The sequence below is a fragment of the Podarcis bocagei genome, assembly GCF_964188305.1.
Source record: "Podarcis bocagei genome assembly, chromosome: 8".
Taxonomy (NCBI): domain Eukaryota; kingdom Metazoa; phylum Chordata; class Lepidosauria; order Squamata; family Lacertidae; genus Podarcis; species Podarcis bocagei.
In genome coordinates this window covers 81877122-81898335 of record NC_138133.1, presented here as the reverse complement: position 1 = coordinate 81898335, position 21214 = coordinate 81877122, and the positions used below count along the sequence as shown (strand labels likewise).

Sequence of the window (21214 nt, the reverse complement as noted above, 5' to 3'; positions counted from 1 at the left end):
GTACAGCTTCCGGGTCATGTGGCCAGAATGACTAAGCCGCTTCTGGCGAACCAGAGCAGCACACGGAAACACTGTTTACCTTCCCACCAGAGCGGTACCTATTTATCTACATGTACTCTGACGTGCTTTTGTACTGCTAGGTTGGCAGGAGCAGGGACCGAGCAACGGGAGCTCACCCCATCGTGGGGATTCGAACAGCCAACCTTCTGACCGGCAAGTCCTAGGCTCTGTGGTTTAACCTACAGTGCCATCAGAGTCCCTTACTTTTCACTTTTCCTTAGGACATCCCTATTTTAATTGGAGAAATGTTGAAGGGTATGGAGTTATCCGACCCCCAAGCCGCCTGAAGGCAATCCTGTACAGGGAAGTATTTTTAATGTTTAATGTTTTATTATGTACAGTGGTACCTCAGGTTAAGTACAGTGGTACCTCGCAAGACGAATGCCTCGCAAGACAAAAAACTCGCTAGACGAAAGGGCTTTTTGTTTTTTGAGCTGTTTCGCAAGACGATTTTCCCTATGGGCTTGCTTCGCAAGACGGAAACGTCTTGCAAGTTTGTTTCCTTTTTCTTAACACCGTTAATACAGTTGCGACTTGACTTCGAGGAGCAACTCATAGAACGCGGTGTGGTAGCCTTTTTTGAGGTTTTTAAAGACTTTGGTGATTTTTGAAGGTTTTCCAAAACTTTCCCGACACCGTGCTTCGCAAGACGAAAAAAATCGCAAGACGACAAAACTCGCGGAACGAATTAATTCCATCTTGCGAGGCACCACTGTACTTAATTTGTTCCGGTGGTCCGTTCTTAACCTGAAACTGTTCTTAACCTGAAGCACCACTTTAGCTAATGGGGCCTCCTGCTGCTGCCGTGCCACCTGAGTACGATTTCTGTTCTCATCCTGAAGCAAACTTCTTAACCTGAGGTACTATTTCTGGGTTATCGGAGTCTGTAACCTGAAGCGTATGTAACCTGAGGTACCACTGTATTTATATATGTCGAAAGCCGCCCAGAGTGGCTGGGGCAACCCAGTAAGATGTGGCAGGTATAAATAGTACAATTATGATGACGGAATGGGGCACCCCTATTTTCATTGGAGAAATGTTGGAGGGCGTGCAACATGTATGTGCACAACAACTTTATCTTGCACACGCAAAGTATTTTCCTCATACAAGGGATCACAGATCAAAGGAGCTGTATGAGAACCTTAAGACAGTTTGTGAATCAACAAATTGGGGAGTTTCCTGATTGCGGGTCCTCATTAGATTTGGCACCAGGTAATCTCCTAACCACCCGGAATAGCTCTCTCTTGGCGTAAAAATGGGGGCTGCTGTAGGAATAGAATAATTTAATAATAATAATTTTATTATTTATATGCCACCCATCTGACTGGGTTGCCCCAGCCACTCTGGGCGGGTCCCTCCAAAAAAGATTAAAAACACAATAAAACATAAAATATTAAAACTTTCCCTATATAGAGCTGCTTTCGGATATCTTCTAAAAGGCAAATAGTTTATTTCCTTGACATCTGATGGGAGGGTGTTCCACAGGGTGGGCGCCACTACCCGGAAGGGTCAAAATCCTGCCGGGACAATGCATATAAAAGCAAAGTCTGTAGCCCATTAGACTTAACATTAACATTAACATTAACTGACTTAACATGCTCGCAGCAGGGGTGGAACCTGTGGGTTCTCCAGATGTTGCTAGACTCCAGTCAACCTCTACCTGCCGGGCCAACTGTCAGAGACAATGGGAACTGTAGGCTAACAACATCTGGAGGGCCAAAGGTTAGTCACCCCTGGATTACAGGGTCCATAATTTCTTAAAACAATTATTATTTAAAGCATTGATGCCCCATTCTTTAGCCAAACAGAAGACTTCATTATGAAAACTTCCCATTTTTTGAGAGTTTGGGGAGGATTAGTCCTAATGGTTAAATCAGCAGCTAACCTGAAAAACGAACATATATAAGGATTTCATGCAGGGGCTAATGCTGTGTCTTCGTTTTATTCCAACACATGGATCTCCTGCCATTTCTAAAGAATTTTTTTAAAAAAACCAACTGAGATGAATGCAAAGTTGATTAGAGTTGCTGACCTATTAGTCTTGACGTATACAGGCCAGGATCCCAAAATTTGCATGAAAAGTGGTGTGTGGCATTCACACTACAATTCCTCAGAAGATTTCTTACCCTGGAAAAAGAGACTTCCCTTATTCCCAGGGTATTTTAGAACCTTTTTCAGAATCTGGTGGGTACAGGACTGAGCTTAACTTTCTTGCGGTGAGGAGGCCACGGCTGTATGTTTTTATCTCCATTAAACATTTCTGCAGCACTCTGTAGCCTCCCTAGTTTCTTGATTTGAAAAAAGCCCATGGCATCTTCCCCTGGACTTTATCTGAAGAGTGGAAAAAGCCAGGGTATGTGCTTGGGTACATGTGACCACCAAACCCTTGAGACTGCTGCGCGTGCCAATTTCGTTCTTAAGGGAAGTTCTTCCTCTTTCCTGTCTTTTTTTTAAAAAAAGAGTCTTTCCATGCTGGTTTATTTTAAAATTCTAGTGCAGTCTGGGAGGTCCTGTGAGCATAAAAGTATAAAAGGGAAGGCTTCACTTAAAAAACAATGGCATTGACCAGCTGCTAGGTGCAGGCAGCAGACAGCTCCCTTGTGTTCTCATGGCTGAGGTGTCATGGAGCTTTTTTCTGAAATACAGGCACCCAAGAAGACTGCATAGTGCGACGCTGTGTAGAATGAAAGGCAGAACATTCATACACACTCCTTGGCCACCTCGCAAGTCAGGTAAGTGCAACAAGTGTTCCTGGCCCACGAGAATTTCGCAGAAATTTATATCCCTTCTGTTTTCTGAACACTGTTTCTTTTCTCATAAATTGATGGAGAATGGTTGGGGAGGTGGGGGAAGCAGGAGAAATCTTTGGCACAACACTCCATGTTATCTACAGAACAACAGGGAAGGGCAACAGCCCTGCTGATTATTATCACATTCTTTACACAACATTTTGCAGTTCAGCTTTAACAGAATATTACACGCTAACCTTGCACAGGCAATGTGTTGACACCAAACACATGGGCCGACAAAATTTAACTTAACCATTAAATCCAGTAAAGCACATACAAATTAAGAGGGCTATGGAATACAGTCATACCTCATGTTGTGTTAGGTTCATGTTGCACCTTTTCGACTTGTGAACACACGTGTGCGTGCAGAAGCGTTCTGTGTGCTTCGTGCATGCGCAGAAGCGCTGCTCTAGTTGCAGACTTTTTGGGGTGCGAACGGCACCCTGGAATGGATCGTGTCCGCAACTGGAGGTACCACTGTATGCTATTACTGGACAACAACATTCTAAACTTATCAACTACAAAGGTTTGCTAAACACACACACACACACACAGAAATACTTCACACCCATTTCACAGTTCGGCACATTATGAAATACTTATCCTCCTTAAAATGCCTTTACCATATCCCTTGCCATATCAAAAATATAACTTTCTTTCCCTTTAATTGCTCCTAAGTTCTCATTAACAAAATACTCTGCATTTCAAAACCACAATCTGTAAGAAATTATATTCCTTTAGAAGGGGAGGGGGGATAGTGCAATTCCAGAGACCCCAACAGAAAGCTTCTTGCCTTTCAAGCAAGACACCCTGACCGTGGGCTGGTGATGCAGCCCCACAAACATGGGGCAAATCCTCCAACTGCCAGCAGTGAGTGGAAGGGAGTGCCCCATATGGGACAGTCAGCATTGGGAGCCTCATGCATGCAAGGGTCTCCACATTATAGCCTTTGGCAGGATGCCAAATACTCTATAATAACAGGTGTTTAAGGCTCCCAAACATTATATGGAGCTTTCCGGTTCATGTGGCCAGCATGACTATACCGCTTCTGGCACAATGGAGCCCCTTGATGGAAACCAGAGCGCACAGAAACGCCATTTATCTTCCCGCCACAGCGGTACCTATTTATCTACTTGCACTGGTGTGCTTTTGAACTGCTAGGTTGGCAGGAGCTGGGGCAGAGCAATGGGAACTCACCCTGTCACGGGGATTCGAACTGCCGACCTTCTGATCAGCAAGCCCAAGAGGCTCAGTGGTTTAGACCACGGCGCCACCCGCGTCCCATATGGAGGACTGCCACTGAACGGAATACACACTTTTATGGCCTGCATCAGGGTGCTGATCCAACAGGATGAAGCACACATGTGACAGAGGGAACCATGCGTGAGTTTTCCCAGGCTGAAAGTCCAATCTAAGAAGAAATGTGCAAGTCAAGTTGCTGCCAATCGCTCGGGGTGGGGTGAATCTCAGACTCCACCAACAGATAACTGGTAGCAATAAATGCTACTCGTATGCAGCTCCAGTTCCTGGGCTGGGATTCTAGTGGCCAGGCTTCCAGAAAGGATATTGCAATCACTTCACACCGACTGGCTGTTTGGCTGCTGCGCCATGAAGAGCTAAGGCAGGCATAGGCAAACTTGGCCCTCCAGATGTTTTGGGACTACAACTCCCATCATCCCTGACCACCTGTTAGCTAGGGATGATGGGAGTTGTAGTCCCAAAACATCCGGAGGGCCGGGTTTGGCATGGTTTGACTACACATTTCACTGAACCGAGGCTTAGCTTTCTCCAGGCAAACTGCAGGTTGCAAGTCATAGGACAAACCTTCATTCCAGTTTGTGGCTTGTCTGCAGCCTGGGTTCTGACCATGTGTTAAGCCAAACCATAGCTTAGCTCCATGCAGTGCAGAAGTAAAATGACTTGGGTGATGTGATGCAGCTGTAATATTGTCTCTGGGATGTAACACGTTTGTGCAAAGCAATGGTTTGGGCTTAGCATGCAAACCAGGCCACTGTGTGTGCGCAACTTCCTCTCCATGCATGGATTATCTTCTTCACCCCAACAACTCACAGAAATTTAAACATATTTCAAGCCTGTTTATAACTCTCATAGTTCCTCCCTGGGAGCTGTAAATTCTGTGCAAATAAATAGCTACCCAGTGCTGTAAATATACCAGTGTTGCCAAAAACACATACGTCAAAACAGGTTACAAAAACTCATGGTTAAAAAAAAAGAAAAGAGCCCATCCAAAACTACACTTGCAAACTGTAGTCTAAAATTACAAAATGCTAAGATATAATAAACAAATCGGAGGGGTGGGGGGTGGGACAAAAGAAAGGTTTGCCTTCCAAATAGTAATAATATATTTTTTAAAAATGTCTTGAATTCTGTGGAATGAATTAGGACCCCTCCAGAAGTCTTTTTCATTGTGAAGATTTGTGCTCATAAGCAATCTTGCTTTCAATACTGTTTGTGCCTGTTTTGGGTGGAAATACTGCTTTGTTTCCAATCGGTGCATGTCCCACGGCTTCCCTGCTGAAATCCTGCAACATTTCATGCCACAAATGTTCTCTTCCTTTCTCTTGTCCTGTTCATGTTGCAAAATAGCGCATGAGTGTCCCTCCAGCTAGCAATAGTGCAGTTAACACTGGAGGAAACATCACAGAACTACTAATAAAGTAACTAATCGTGTGGAAAGTCCGGTATAGATCTATCACTAATGCACTACTACTGGGACACAGCAGAAGTGTTGGAGAATTCACCTATAAAAACAAAACAAAACCATATTCAAAATATAATGTAATCTGCTCGGGGCAGACACCCCATTAAAATCAATGAAATAATTTTCTGAGAAGCCAAAAACCTGTCTTTTTGATGAATTCAGAGGACACTCAATACACACAAAGATCAGGAAACTTCATCTCGTAGACTGGGATGGACTGGTAATGGTTGTGTCCAGTGTTAATCGCCACCGTTCCAGAAGGGCTTGGAGGAGGCCTGGGGAAGATGGAGAACAAATAGAGGCATTGTTTTTAGGCTTTACTGCACGCTCACAATTTTATTTGTCTTGCTTTTAAGTGTTTGCGATGAGGCACTCATTTCAGGTTGTCTCCTGCCTGGGGTACTGCTGGGAGAAATATTGGGGTGATACCCAATACCCCCTGTGGGTTTGCTTGGACAACCCTATCGGATCAATTAACAGGCATTTATTCAGCATTGAAATGGACACCACTTTAACCCCACCTGGGAAGGGAAGAAAGTGCCGAGGAGATTGAAAGATACAGCAATATTTATGGTTTAAGCATTCCTAAACAACAGGTATTCTGTCCAGCTAAGTCATGCGTCATAGTTACAGCTTTCTGGTACAGCAATTGACTTCATCCTTATCTCCTTCATTTTGCTGTTCACGCAACTACAATATTCAATGGCTCTCTGCTCAAGTATACACGACTACTCAACTTTACAGCACGTGTCTGACTTACTCATAAACCCCCTTCAACATATTTTGGTTCTTTCCATAACATTATACTTTGGAAGCTTCAGTCGTCTGGGGTTCTTTTAATTGTCCAATCACCCCACTTATGCAACTATTTTATTTATTCATATCCCACCTTTTCTCCCAGATTGGAGCGTAAGGTTCAGCTACCTGGAACAGGCCCACGGCCGTTCCGTGGATCGGCGTGGGGATTCCATGCTTTCCCCCCCTGCGGTGCCAATTTTTTTCTTCACGTGGGGACCAACTTCTGGGTCGGAAGTGTGCCGGAAATAGCGTGTGTGCACGCGCATGGGCGCTCCTCACCTGGAGTAGTGCCTGTACGCGTGCGTATAAGCCATTTCCGGCGCACTTCCAGGACAGAAAAGCGCCCATGCGCACACGCTATTTCTGGCGTTCTTCCAACCCAGAACCGTGCCAGAAATAGCTTGCACACACGTGTGGACACACACACTCTGGCCCACCAAGAGGTCGGCCGGGGAGTGGACCGGACCAGCCTCAAAAAATGTTGCTGACCCCTGCCTTAGAAGGAAGTGCTACAGATATTAATGGGACCCTAGGAAGTATGGATAGGGGTGCAGCCAACATCTCCCCCCGCCCCCACCCAAAATAAAGCAGAAACACAAGTTATTTTTTGGAAACCAGGAACAACCTGGTAGCCTTGCCTATTCTTCACAAACGCAAAACCACTTCCATGAACTCTTACCGAATGGTCCGTTCCAATATCTGTGTCAGCCTGTCGTGGAGCAAGTTTGCCTGCAGGGAGAAAAGATTGAATATTTTAGGGAGAGGGGTGCTGGGTAACCACCGCAACCTTCTGACAAAGTGGTCTGGAAAAAACAGAGCCAGCAATAGCAGCACTGATCTTGTATCAGAATCCACTGGCATTGTGGGCATCTAGGGCACCATGAAGTTACTGGGATTGGACATGGTGGTTGTGGGTACTGGGATTGTCCAGTCGCATGGAAGCTTGTGCACGAGCAACTCCTTATGAATTTGGCTTCCATGACCAGAAAGCCTGTGGGAACACATGACTGTCTTGAGGTGGGGGCAGCAGCATGCCTGACACTGGGGACACACCCAGATGTGCAGTCCCTTTCCCAGTGACTGCCAGTCATTCACACAACTGATATGCTGGGGGAGGGGTACACATCCAGGATTATATCCTTGCAAAAAGTTAGGTGAATAACCATTTCAAGGAAACTTGCCCACACCAAAATGTGTGTCAGTAACCCACAAATTGTAAAGGCAAACTCTTAGGGCAGGGGTGGCTAACCATTTTGGGGGTCAAGGGCCACGTTGAACCATTGTCAACCCTTCAAGGGCCGCAGGTCAAAGCTGCTGACGCTTAAAAGCAGGAATGGTCAACTTGCCGAAATGGGGATAGGCATTTTTTTTAACAAGACAAATTTTAGGGTCTCTTAAAGGGGAGGGGTTCAACACAAACCTTTTAGCATCACAGAGAAACCCACAGAAAGAAGAAGAGTTTGGATTTGATGTCCTGCTTTATCACTACCCTAAGGAGTCTCAAGGGGACGTGGGTGGCGCTGTGGCCTAAACCACAGAGCCTAGGGCTTGCTGATCCGCGGGTCGGCAGTTCGAACCCCCATGACGGGGTGAGCTCCCATTGCTCGGTCCCTGCTCCTTCCCACCTAGCAGTTCAAAAGCACGTCAAAGTGCAAGTAGATAAATAGGTACCGCTCCGGCGGGAAGGTAAACTGCGTTGATCCCTAGCTAGCAGGACCAGTGGTCAGGGATGATGGGAATTGTAGTCTCAAAACATCTGGAGGGCAGAGGTTAAGGAAGCCTGCCCTAGAAGATTCCTTTGTAAGATGCTTGCCAAAGGGTACCTGTATGCATGGCGAAGGAGGTGGCATCTAAGTATATAGGGGTGTTTGGGACTCCAACTCCCATCAGCATGGTGAATGGTTGGGGATTATGGGAGTTGCAGTCCCTAGCATCTGGAGGGTGTCATGTTGGCTATTCCTAGTCCAGAGACAGGAGAGCCTTAGCACTTTCTCTCTGACATTCGTCGCTAATGAGGTCCAGCATACCTGGTGCATCTGTTTAAGCCCTTAGCAGGATTGAGTAGGCGGATCATGGCCCGAGTACTTACCTTGGTTTCACACTGTGCAGCAATTTCTTCAAAAGGAGCCTTCTGGAATCTTTCAATCACAAGGCGCCGCCTTTCTTTCTCTTGTTCCTCAAGCCCATTGTTGTCTTTGGGAGAGATCAGTATCAACAGAGTAACCAGAAAGCAAAGCAAAGGGAAACATCAGGAATATTATTCATCTTCACAAAGAGTGAAATGAAATAATTCACCCTTGAATATGGGAGCATATTATTGTTACTAGTGAATACAGAAATGCAAAGCTTTCTTACCTATTGCCTGCTTCAGGGTCTCAAAGGTGATTTCTTCAGTGCTATTTGCCTAAAGAAACAATAGTATTTAGGGTACTGTGTCAACCACAGTAAAGGGTCAGCTAGAATTCATCTTAAGTGTCTCAAATATTTTTTCCACCCGAAAAACAGCCCTTCGACTCATGTGTGTGTGTTTTTCTTTTCCTGGTGACATTTTTACTTTAAAAATTGCATGCAGAACAGTAGATCTGCAAATGAAAATCACAATCCTGTCTACCACAACTTGTGGTATATAGATAGACTGAAAGCACCGAAGAATGTTTATAGGGGGGAAAAGATGCACGATCTTTTCTTTAATGGAACTGTTACATACCTTTTCATCCAGGCTGCAGCCAGGCAGAATGTCTACCTGAATTGACAAGGTGTCCACAATACTCTTCCTCCTGGACAACCTGTCTTCATCTGAACAAAAAGAGAAATGCCTGTCTTGTCAATACATCATTGTGTTTTCCTGTTTTCTTTGCCCCAAACTGAAGTGAGTCAATTCAAATTTCAGTGGCCTCTTCCAGGACCCTATGTCTGGCCCTTAGGACTCTGTCCAGCCACACCTCTTGTCTCCAGGCCACACCCCTCACCTGCCTGCTTCACACTCTCTTTGAGTGCTTTTGCCTGGCTGGAATTCATCCTGAAACTCCAATAAGTCCTCTGGCTTGCATGGGTGGAGCCAAAAGTAACCCCAAACTAACAGTCGGCACCAGCTAAGTGTCCCTGGGAGAAATGCCCTGTGTCTGGGTCACCATCAATGAAAAGGTCCTCTCTCCAGTGGTCTTCTACTTAATTTCAGAAGATAGGACACTTACAGTACATTTCTGAGCACAATTCAAAGTGCTGGTGCTGACCTTTAAAGCCCTAAACGGCCTTGGTCCAGTATACCTGAAGGAGCGTCTCCACCCCCATCATTCTACCTGGACACTAAGGTCCAGTGCCAAGGGCCTTCTGGCGGTTCCCTTGCTGCAAGAAGCCAAGTTACAGGGAACCAGGCAGAGGGACTTCTTGGTAGTGGCACCCGCCCTGTGGAACGCCCTCCCATCAGAAGTCAAAGAGAACAACAACTACCAGACTTCTGAAGGCAGCCCTGTTTAGGGAAGCTTTTAATGTTTGATGCATTACTGTGTTTTAATATTTTGTTGGAAGCCGCCCAGAGTGGCTGGGGAAGCCCAGCCAGATGGGCGGGGTATAAATAATAAATTATTATTATTATTTATTATTACAGGAAGGCATAAAGGTGTCAGAAAGCTGACAGCTTCATAGCTGGTGCCTCCAATTACTTAGCCTCGAGCCATCAAGGGCTTTGTAATAGAATACCAGCCATTTGAACTGTGTGCAGAAGCACACTGGAAGTCCGTGAAGAGGCAGTGTGGGGTAGTGGTTAGAGTGCTAGGCTGCAATCTGGGAGACAGCGGTTCAAATCCCCACTTGGCCATGAAAATTATGAGGTGACTTTGGGCAATTACTACCTCTCAGTCTGGCCTACTTTGTGGGGGTGCTGTGAGAATCACGTGGAGGAGAGGACAGCCATTGGAGGAAAGGTGGGATATAAATGCGAAGATAGATAAAAAAAAAACATTGGGAAAAATACCTATGAGATGCGTACGAATATGCTACATCTACTAGGGTTGCCAACAGTGCCGGATTTACGTATAAGCTAAAGCTATAGCTTAGAGCCCCACTCTCTAGGCCCCCCCCCAAAAAAAAAATTAAAGGGAAAAAACCCTGGATGTACATTTCCAAAATATAAGATAAAAAACAAATAAAATAAAACCTACATACAGCAACAGTGTTTTGTGTTGTGTAGGCTCCTATGATGTAAGTAATGGGCCCCGCCTGCTAGCCTGCTCCCTAAGATATCACTGGTTTGCTCATTTCTATATATAGGGTGCCTACATTCTGCATGGACTGGTTGCATGGCAACATGGGCAAACGGCTTTAGATACCTATTAGGTCCATAAATTACCATACCACATATATGCAACACAAAAAACAGTGACAATTTGTTGTTGACAAAGGACAGCTGGACATATAAAGGGCCCCATTACCTTCAGTAGCTTAGGGCCTCATCAAACCTAAATCCGGCCCTGGTTGCGCCATATTTCAAAAAGTAAAAACCAGGACACCCTGTATGGCAGCCCTAATGTCTACAGTTGTGTGGGTCACAGCTACTAGGAGCAGGGGAAATAAAGGAAAATCGCACAACACTGGGATTTTCTATCTATGAGCATAAGGAGCTTATTTGGCTTTCTTTGGGTCCTAACACCATGAAGCTATAACTAGAACAAGCAGTGGCAGTTCCAATTTACCTTTCGACTTGCGCCTGCATTTATGAGGCTTTTTGCCAGATGGGAATAGAGCTACATTTCCGAAGACACATAAGAATGGAAATAGAAGCTTTAGGATGACATACCATATGGAAAATTAGAAAAAAGAAAGGGGCAGCAGAAAAGTCACCAACGTTTGGGCCAGAATCTAAAGAACTAGGCAACCCAAGAACGGCTCTGGGTCTCAGTTCCTTTGCAATGCTTTGAACTGCATTTAATATGTTAGTATGGAGAAGGAGCCTGTTCCCCACCCACAAGAGCTAAACACGTATGTGTGCATGTCTCACTCTGCATATAGTTATCTCTCACTTGGACTACTGCAATGCGCTTTATGTGGGGCTACCTTTGAAGGTGACTCGGAAACTACAACTAATCCAGAATGCGGCAGCTAGACTGGTGACTGGGAGCGGCTACCGAGACCATATAACACTGGTCCTGAACATTTCCAAGCACAAATCAAAGCGTTGGTGCTGACCTTTAAAGCCCTAAATGGCCTCGGCTCAGTATACCTGATGGAGAGTCTCCACCCCCATCGTTCTGCCCGGACACTGAGGTCCAGCGCCAAGGGCATTCTGATGGTTCCTTCACTACAAGAAGCCAAGTTACAGGGAACCAGGCAGAGGGCCTTCTCAGTAGTGGCACCTGTCCTGTGGAATGCCTTCCCACCAGATGTCAAAGAGAAAACAACCACCAGACTTTTAGAAGACATCTGAAGGCAGTCCTGTTTAGGGAAGCTTTTAATGTTTAATAGGTTATTGTATTTTAATATTCTGTTGGAAGCTGCCCAGAGTGGCTGGGGAAACCCAGCCAGATGGGCAGGGTATAAATAATAAATTATTATTATATTATTATTATAGAGACACAGAATCAATAAGACTATTGAGCATGCCTAAAAGTAGATCCAAGAAGACTTTGTTGTTCGCTAGCAGTGAAATGTATCACAGCATTTATTCATCTCTAAAGGGCCTCCACGATGGATATAAATAGCTGCAATCAAGAAAGCCAATAGGATATGCTTCTAAAAATGTATGCATATGCATTTCACTCAGATAATATTATGAGTATTTGGGATTCTCCTACAACAAAGATGTGGAGCCTGGTCGCACTTCCAATGTTGCTGGACTGCTGGAAAGCACCAAAGGATGCTATATGCAACCCCCTCCCTTAAAAAAGCAGCTATGATAAACAGTGGTCAATGACTACAGGTGAAGAGGATGCGTGAGCCACCAGGGGCTTACCTGTCACAAGTGGTACATATGGCACAGATAGTCTCTCCACGCAGTAGCCACTGCCACCCAGCGATTCTGCCATTTGGTTGGTCAAGAAGAACAAGCTCGTTTCGTCCTTCTCCAGGGACTTGGGCAGGCTTCAAAACACAATTTGCAATTGTGGATTTAAAACCATTAGATAAAAGAAGCAAAGAATGAGAAAAAAAAGAGAGGCATGGTTCGGAACGTAGGTTAGAGCGAATTACCCAATGGAGCATATTGCACCCTAGATCTGATTCTTAAATACAGTGGTACCTCAGGTTAAGAACTTAATTCGTTCCGGAGATCTGTTCTTAACCTGAAACTATTCTTAACCTGAGGTACCACTTTAGCTAATGAGGCCTCCCGCCACCACTGCGCCGCCGGTGGGCGATTTCTGTTGTCATCCTGAAGCAAATTTCTTAACCTGAGGTACTATTTTTGGGTTAGCGGAGTCTGTAACCTGAAGCATCTGTAACCTGAAGCGTCTGTAACCTGAGGTACCACTGTAGTATTTAGTACCAACAAGACCAGGGATGTGCCTTCCAGGCCTTTCTACCAAGCCACACCCCTTCTCCATTCACATTTACAAAAGAAAAAGTAGGAGGTAAACTATTGGAGGCAAACCCCTTGTCTATTTGGTCTTACCTATATGTATATATGTATGTATGTAATTTCAAATAATCTGTATTGGAATGGCAGAGAGAAAGATGGACATGCAAGGCGCTTGTAGATATGGCTCATATATGGCTGGGCTGCCTTTACTCATGAATGGGAGCAGGTGGCGCTGTGGTCTAAACCACTGGCCCTGCTTCACACCTGGAGTGGTTGTACCTGGCTAGAATGTGCCTTTGAATTCTGATAATGTCTCTTGCTTGTCTGAATGGAGGATACAGAGCAGAGCAGGGTGCATGTGTGCGTCAAAACTAAACTATTGCACAAAGGTAAGATTTGCATTGATTGCTCTGCACACTTTTGCCTCTGGTTCTGCCTGACACTGGAATCTGGCTCCAAGAGATTGCTCAGAAGGGATTGAGAAAGCTCCCCCACTCTTGCATTAAAACCTGGGGAACACAGTGTTGGGAATCTGAATACGTGCAGCTACTCACACAGAGTCAATTAGGGTTTGGCAGACAGCCAAAAGGCAATGTGAAGGAGTAAGTCTGCCTGGTGATACAGAGGCACGGAGACAGCTCCATGATTGGTCAAGCTCTCTCACGGGAATAATGATTAATGGCCTACTAACTGGAATGTGTGTTAGTACGAGGTTGAGTGTAGGAGTTGGAGGTTGAGAGTTGTGAGTTGGGTATGAGAGAGTTAGCTAAAGATCTGTGTTCTGTTCTGTTCCTGTAAATAGTGCACTTTATATAATAAACACCTGGTTTCTGCTTCGTCCATCCTGCCTGCAGCCAAGTCACCAATTGCTTCCATGGATTCTGCGTTTACTCTGCTAGGTCTGGCTAAGGTCCTGCAACTAGTCAGAGAGTTGCGAAACACCAAATAGGTTTCGAGGATGGCTCAGTTGGTAGAGCATGAGGCACTTAATCTCCGGGTCATGAGTTCAAGCCCCACATTGGACAAAAGATTCATGCACTGCAGAAAGTTGGACTAGATGACCCTCACAGTCCTTTCCAACTCTACAGTTCTATGATTCTGTTTTGTCCACCCAGCCCAGTACTGTCTACTCTGAGTTTCAGAGGCTCTCCAGGGTCTTGGGCAGAAGATCTGTCCTCACTGCCCTTTAACTAGACATGCCAGCAACAGAGATGGTCTTTCACAGTCCTTAAGTCAAAAACATTACTGGTTCACATGTTTTACGAGTTGTTTAAAATTTCACATACTTGCACTTCTCTCTGAAAATTGTTTCAGGTAAAAAATAGGGTGCTTCTACATGTCTGGTTTCAATGACCTGCAACACGAGCAGAAAAACAAGACAGCGTTTGACAATTTTCTCACTTTGCATTCTATGTTAAAATATGTATGTTTGCAAATAAATAAATATGCATTGCAAGTGTAGACATGTTTGAGGGGTGAGCCTGCTTCCTTTAAGCCCCAGCCCATGCCTGCTGTCACTCACAGCGGTCTGTCTCTGCAGTCCATACATATTACCACAAGTAACCCCCAACCCAAATTTGCTTTGGGCTCTTGATTTAGCCAAACCGGGAGGGCAGTTTTGCTACTGTATCAATGCAAGGCACACCGGCGAAAATCAGAAGCGATACAGCACCTTAGTAACATGTTGGCAAAAAGCAGGAACAGCGATCATCTGGCTTAGGAAGTTGAGGTATGCGGCTACCACTGCCATCACACTACAGCGATGGAACATGGGCAAGTTGTCTTCGTTAAGGATTGCAATGTCCTACAATGAAAGGAAGGGAAGAGGGAACCTCATTCAAGACTGGCATTGGTCATATTTTTTTCATATGGGTGAGAAGACTAAGAGCCAGGAAGGTAAAACAGTTTTTTCCCCTGTCCCAGGTCACTGTTAAGTCTTTTGAGTGGAGAAGTCAGTTCAAGTTTTATTTATTTATTTATTTTGCAGGACAAACTAGTCTTAATAGCTTGTGCAGTGCACAACACATCTTAAAACAGTTTTTCAGGACATGGGTAGTTATGATCTGGCAGTGTGTTGGAGCAAGGGTTCCCAAACTGCGGTCCATGGACCGTCATTCATTCAGGAGCTTTGTTCAGGTAGTCGGGGGGTAGGGGTGGGGTAGTCGGTGAAAAACAATAGAATAGAATAGCAATAGAATCCAACCTTAGAAAGAAAAGAAGCAATGAAAATGTTATGTACTAAGCTTGAATCCTAGAACAATAGGCAGGTAGGATCCTAGAATGCAACAACTGGGATGGACAGGTATCAGAAAAGCCCACTGCCCATCCATCCCATGAACACTGGGAACACTGTACTGCCCCCTTCTCATTTCTGAGGCTGCTCTACACATTAACTAAGCTTTATTTTGAAACCACAGCATGTACAAAAAGAAGGTGAGATTCTCAAGGTGGAAAATGATGCAGCAGGTAGATTCAAAGCGTACAAAATAAGCGCACCGTTCTTGATCAGAAATACGGATTCCAATCTTTTGGCATGATATCAACAAAGCCGTCCAGATGCACTTCGAAAGCCCTACCTGCAAGGCGATAGCCACTCTGATGAGGTCAATGACCACTTCTTCGTTGGCTAGTTCAATTGTCATGAGAGCCAGCGTTGTGTAGAGAAGCTCAAAGTTCTTCTGGACATTGTCCTCTTCCTTACATCCTAAGTAGACATGCCTATACAGCTGCTGCCCATGCTAGAGAGAGCAGAGAGGAGTCTTGATTAAGGTTTTTGTTGGAAGATTTGGGATAAAAGAAACGACTTCTTTACGCATAGTCAAGCTATGGAACTTGCTCCATCACAGGTGGCTTTGATGGCCACCAAGTTGGGTGGCTTTGAAAGAGAATTGGCAAATTCATGGAGGAGGTGGCCATCAATGGCTGTGTAATGGCCTGGGAATCGGATTCAGAGGCTGAACCTGAGGAATCCCAGTCTGCACAGGAGTCCCCACCTCCAGGGCCGGCTGAGCTGGGGCTTGAACCTGAAGGGCCCTCACCTGTGCTGGATCCTCAGGAGCAGACACCAGCTGAATCCGCTCTGACTCCAGAGGTGATAGAGGACCCATTGCCTGCAAGTGCTCCACTCTCAGCCCTGTCAGGGGAAGCTGAGGTTGCCTCTGGGTCCTGTAGCTCTCCAGCCTCTCCTGAGCTGTAGAGGCTCAGGGCAGAGAGGCGGAGGGAACTAAGTTTTCTCACAGGAGGAGTGCTCGCCTTAAGGCCAGGAGAGGCGAGTCACCTGTGGGCTGGGACCGCCCCTGGCCTCAGAGGAGATAAAGGCCAGTCAGCCCAGGTTGCAGGAGCAACATCGTTGGTATCCTGTTCCTGCCGGCATCCTGACCTGCTCTCCTGAGTTCCTGACCATGCCCGACTCCTTGCTTTGGACCTCGCTTCGCCCCTGACGGACAGCCTCCTTACCCTCGACCTAGGACTGGACTTAGACCACGCTGCACGGTAAACCCCCCGGGACCAGCACATTCAAGGCTATCCTCTGCCTTGAAAGTTCTAGCCAGCAATGCTTCCAAATACCAATTGCTGGAAACCATGAGAGGGGAGAGGGCTCTTTGGCTTGTCTTCTGCTTGTTGGTTTCCCACAGGCAACTGGCTGCCCACTGTAAGAACAGCATGCTGGACTAGATGGGCCATTGAGCTGATCCTGCAGGCTCTCCTTATGTTCGTATGCTTATGTCAGGTTTTTTGGAGCCACTGAGGAGCCACTAGGTAATACTTGGTGCACATTCACAATACAGGTATTGGCTTCTACCAAAGCCAGAGCAGCTTCTTCCATCAAGTGGCCCTCCAGATATTTTGGAACGCGACCCCCATCAGTCCCAGCCAGCGGAGTTGTAGGTGATGATAATAATAATAATGTTATATTTATTTCTATCCTGCCTTTTCCCCAGACTGGGACTCAAGGCAGCTTCTCATGGTAGACTACCAAGAGAACAGGATGCTAACCAGTTGAGCCTTTGGTCTGACCCAGCAGGGCTCATCTTATCTTCATCTAGCCCATGGGTAGGCAAACTAAGGCCCGGGGGCCGGATCTGGCCCAGTCGCCTTCTAAATCCGGCCCACAGACGGTCTGGGAATCAGCGTGTTTTTACATGAGTAGAATGTGTGGTTTTATTTAAAATGCATCTCTGGGTTATTTCTGGGGCATAGGAATTCGTTCATTGCCCCCCCCCAATATAGTCCAGCCCCCCACAAGGTCTGAGGGACAGTGGACCAGCCCCCTGCTGAAAATGTTTGCTGACCCCTGATCTAGCCCATAATTGTCAACTCTGCCTGGAAGAAACACAGCTCTGTTACTAGACTTTACATTTAGAGGAGATGCCAAAAATAAATTCTGGGCCCTTCTACATTCAAATCACAGGTTCTACCCACAGAACAGTGAGTCCCTATATCCCTTACCTAACAGTATGCAACATCTCTTTCTTCTAACAATTGGTTTGATCTTTAATGATATTATTACCTTTTTGATGAAATTCGCATCTTGCCTTGAAATTTTGTCCCGTTTTATCTTTAGATCCGAAACATCAGGTATTATTCTGCGCAGACACAAAACAGTATGTTACTTTCTCAAAACAGCATTAATAATTATAATTTGCAAGCAAATTACTTCTCAGCGATGGGGAGACTCGGAATCATGCTGTGAAAAGTATTTAATTTATCCAGGCATTTTCGAAGTCATCTCCATTTTAATTACACCCACATTTTGCAATGACAATAGATTTCCTATTCTAAAAAGGGGGGAATCATAAGTAATTATGACTCAGTACAGGAATAGTCAATTTTATGTTTTGTATAAAACAAAAATATAATTACAAGCTTAATTAAACCAGGAGCAATTTGGAAGAGCTATTTAACATTCAGGGCAGGGCACCTGGAAAACAAAATCATCAATTGCTGCTTCAAAAACATTCAGCTGTTACATTCCTGCACTCTTCCTCTCTTCACTGACAAAATGGAACATGTAAAACAGAAGAAAAATGTGTACAGTGAATGGTATCTATTGATCACAGTTGGAAAGCATAATTTGTTACTGTAGTTTTCTCTTATTTGCTATATCTTTTTAAACTTGTTCACTTACAAAGCTGGACACCTCATAAGATATCGAGACCAAATTTTGCAGGTTTTCATTGATGTCTGGATACAACCAGACACCATTTTCAATCAAGATGGCAGACTGAACCCTTCAAAACTGCACTGATTTCCTTGGTTTCTTAAAGTACCCAAACAATTCTAGGTTTGAGGCTGGTAGTGCATTATTAATTGCCTGCCTTCAGTGCAAACCAGAGATCTGAACAAAAGTACAAACAGCCTGGGCTACCACACTCTTTCCCCAATCTTAAGTCACTTCGCCCCATTTCTGCATCCATATGTGATTCCCTTCCCTTTAAATATTCCACACAAAAATTCAGGTATTTTTGCCCAATCCAGGAATTTTGCCCAATATAATATAGTAGTTTTGTACGTAATATACACTAGCATGTGCACACATCTTGGTTAGGGAGTTGCACCACAATTGTTTGGAGATTTTGAATGACAGATGTGTTTTGCTTCCTGACCTGAGAACTGCAAATTAAATAGGTTTGCATCAAAACGCAAACCAAACAAACTTCTTCCCCACTGCTTTATAAGAGTGCACAAACTGCAGAAGGAACATAGTTAATGGGAGTTTTGGCAGAGATGGATTGATCTCTTTGTGCATGCCACCAATTTTAGCATCTACATCTGAGATTCCCATGGTACACTGGCATGATCTACTGTTGCATAGGGACTCAACAGAGACCCTGTCAGACTCAAGCATTAACCTTATCCCTCTGAGCTTCACTCGGTTGTCATGCCGATCAATAACGTTGTGCAGTATTTCCAGGACCAGCTGTCTGAGTTCAGAGTCATCCATGAGTGAAGGAGAGAGCAAAGGATCCAGAAAAGGAGCGGGCAGGGCAGCAGAAATGGTCTTGGCACTGTATCCTGTTGTGACCTGGTGAGCATCAAAGAGAAGGTAAGGAGAAGTCACCAAAGAAATGATTCAGCCAAATCACACAGCCAAAAGCTGGGTACTAAAGCTGTGCCCATTTAACTGAACAAATTGTGCAGGCGAGAGCTGTGTCCATTCAGCTGCACAAACTGCACAAGGGAAAGCTGAGCCCATTCAACAGCAAAAAAAGAAACCCACCAAAAATTGATGTAGTTCTTTTGTTTTAAGTAGGTTTATATCATGCTTTTCGTTCAAGGAGTTCAGGGCTGTATGCATGGTTCTCTCTCAGTTCATTTTATTCTCACAGGGTTTTTTTGTGAGGTAGATTAGGCTGAGCAATAGTGACTGACCCAAAGTCACCTAAAGTGAGCTTCCTGTCAAAGCGGCCATGCTGGCTGCCCCTGCAATGACTCCTTTAGAGATAATAATAATAATAATAATTTATTATTTATACCCCGCCCATCTGACTAGGTTTCCCCAGCCACTCTGGGCGGCTTCCAAAAGAATATTAAAATACTGTGATACATCAAACATTAAAAGCTTCCCTAAACAGGGCTGCCTTCAGATGTCTTCTAAAAGTCTGGTAGTTGTTGTTCTCTTTGACATCTGGTGGGAGGGCGTTCCACAGGGAGGGCGCCACTACCGAGAAGGCCCTCTGCCTGGTTCCCTGTAACTTGGCTTCTCGCAGTGAGGGAACCGCCAGAAGGCCCTCGGTGCTGGACCTCAGTATCCGGGTAGAACGATGGAGGTGGAGACGCTCCTTCAGGTATACTGGACCGAGGCCGTTTAGGGCTTTAAAGGTCAGCACCAACACTTTGAATTGTGCTCGGAAACGTACTGGGAGCCAGTGTAGGTCTTTCAAGACCGGTGTTATATGGTCTCGGCGGCCGCTCCCAGTCACCAGTCTGGCTGCTGCATTCTGGATTAGTTGTAGTTTCCGGGTCACCTTCAAAGGTAGCCCCACGTAGAGCGCATTGCAGTAGTCCAAGTGGGAGATAACCAGAGCATGCACCACTCTGGCGAGGCAGTCCGCGGGCAGATAGGGTCTCAGCCTACGTACCAGATGGAGCTGGTACACAGCTGCCCTGGACACAGATTTAACCTGTGCCTCCATGGACAGCTGTGAGTCCAAAATGACTCCCAGGCTGCGCACCTGGTCCTTCAAGGGCACAGTTACCCCATTCAGGACCAGGGAATCCTCCACACCTGCCCGCCTCCTGTCCCCCAGAAACAGTACTTCTGTCTTGTCAGGATTCAATCTCAATCTGTTTGCCACCATCCATCCTCCAACCGCCTCCAGAGTGTAAGAGCGTAAAACAATGGTTGGCAGAATGGTTTACAAGCAGTAAACATTGATGTAATCTCTAGTAGAACATCAGTGGAAACCAAAAAAGAAAGAAAGACCCAATTTACAACAACCTCCCTGCCTACTCAACTCTCAGCATTTCTCAGTCTCACAGATAACCAGACAAGTAATTCGCAAAAGTATTTGCAAATGTGGACTAGTCCTATGGAAAACACCACTCTATTTTACTTTTGCTTCAAGTTTAAAGAAGTGGCTATTCTGCCTGCTTAGCCATGCTGTAAAATGCATCTTTTAAAATAAGGATATAAAAGCCATCATGTGAATTTCCTTCATTACTTACCATCAGTAACGATCTCAGCAACATAATTTGAATTCGCCTGGTTCCCAAATCCCTAAAGGAAATGGAGGGAAAAACCAAAGTTAATTTGAATCAACACTTCTCTCCCTCTTAAATAGATAAACAATAACAACTTCCATAGTTGGTGGCTGTGGGATGCAGAATATGATAAAATGTTAAGATAAAATGGCAAGCTGGAATAGTGAGCCTCAGAACAGAAGCAAAAGCTGGAAGAATCCATGTGGCCCAAGCAACAAAATGCTGTAAATTGTTGGATTTTAGTTAAAATCCACACTGACTAGAAGACGTGATGCCTAGGTCATTCATATTCAAACGAGAACTCTGAAGGCCGAAGTGGTGAGCATAACTGCCTTCCAAGCAGTTGACCTGCGTTCGTTTCCCAGCCAACGCACCAACCAGTGATTTGCGAGCTGAGCAGCTGGCAGTGGAACAGCCTCGGTGTAAAGAGATGGAAAGGGAGTGTTCTGTGTTTCCACATTTGCCTCGCCAGAAAGCGGCGGTATCTAGCAATTCTAAAGCAATAGCCAGGAATAGCTGTGGAAAGGTTGCGGTGAGAGAAGCAGAGTCTTGGACTCTTGCTGGACTCTAAGCATGCCTTGACCATGGCAGTGGTGAATGTCTGTGCAGTGGTACCTCTGGTTATGAACT

The 21214-nt window shown here is 45.3% G+C and overlaps 1 protein-coding gene across 4 annotated transcripts in view; it reads right to left on the bottom strand.

Moving 5' to 3' along the window:
• Positions 1–1649: 1649 nt before the first annotated feature.
• The window catches only part of EFR3A (EFR3 homolog A), a 77585-nt gene continuing 58020 nt past the window's right edge, over positions 1650–21214 (bottom strand). Inside the window, exons 13-25 of one of the 4 annotated variants that reach the window (XM_081204506.1) lie at positions 20549–20600; positions 18733–18905; positions 17391–17466; positions 15457–15618; positions 14553–14684; positions 14167–14234; positions 12317–12444; positions 9077–9165; positions 8725–8773; positions 8459–8562; positions 7049–7098; positions 5713–5846; positions 1650–2570 (exon numbers count right to left, since the gene is read on the bottom strand). In XM_081204506.1, the coding sequence (XP_081060632.1) occupies positions 5741–5846; positions 7049–7098; positions 8459–8562; positions 8725–8773; positions 9077–9165; positions 12317–12444; positions 14167–14234; positions 14553–14684; positions 15457–15618; positions 17391–17466; positions 18733–18905; positions 20549–20600 (1189 nt within the window). In that variant the 3' untranslated portion in view covers positions 1650–2570; positions 5713–5740. Of the gene's footprint in view, positions 2571–4616; positions 5612–5712; positions 5847–7048; positions 7099–8458; positions 8563–8724; positions 8774–9076; positions 9166–12316; positions 12445–14166; positions 14235–14552; positions 14685–15456; positions 15619–17390; positions 17467–18732; positions 18906–20548; positions 20601–21214 lie in introns of those variants that run through there. The other 3 variants (XM_081204507.1, XM_081204505.1, XM_081204504.1) reach the window with 3 other exon arrangements.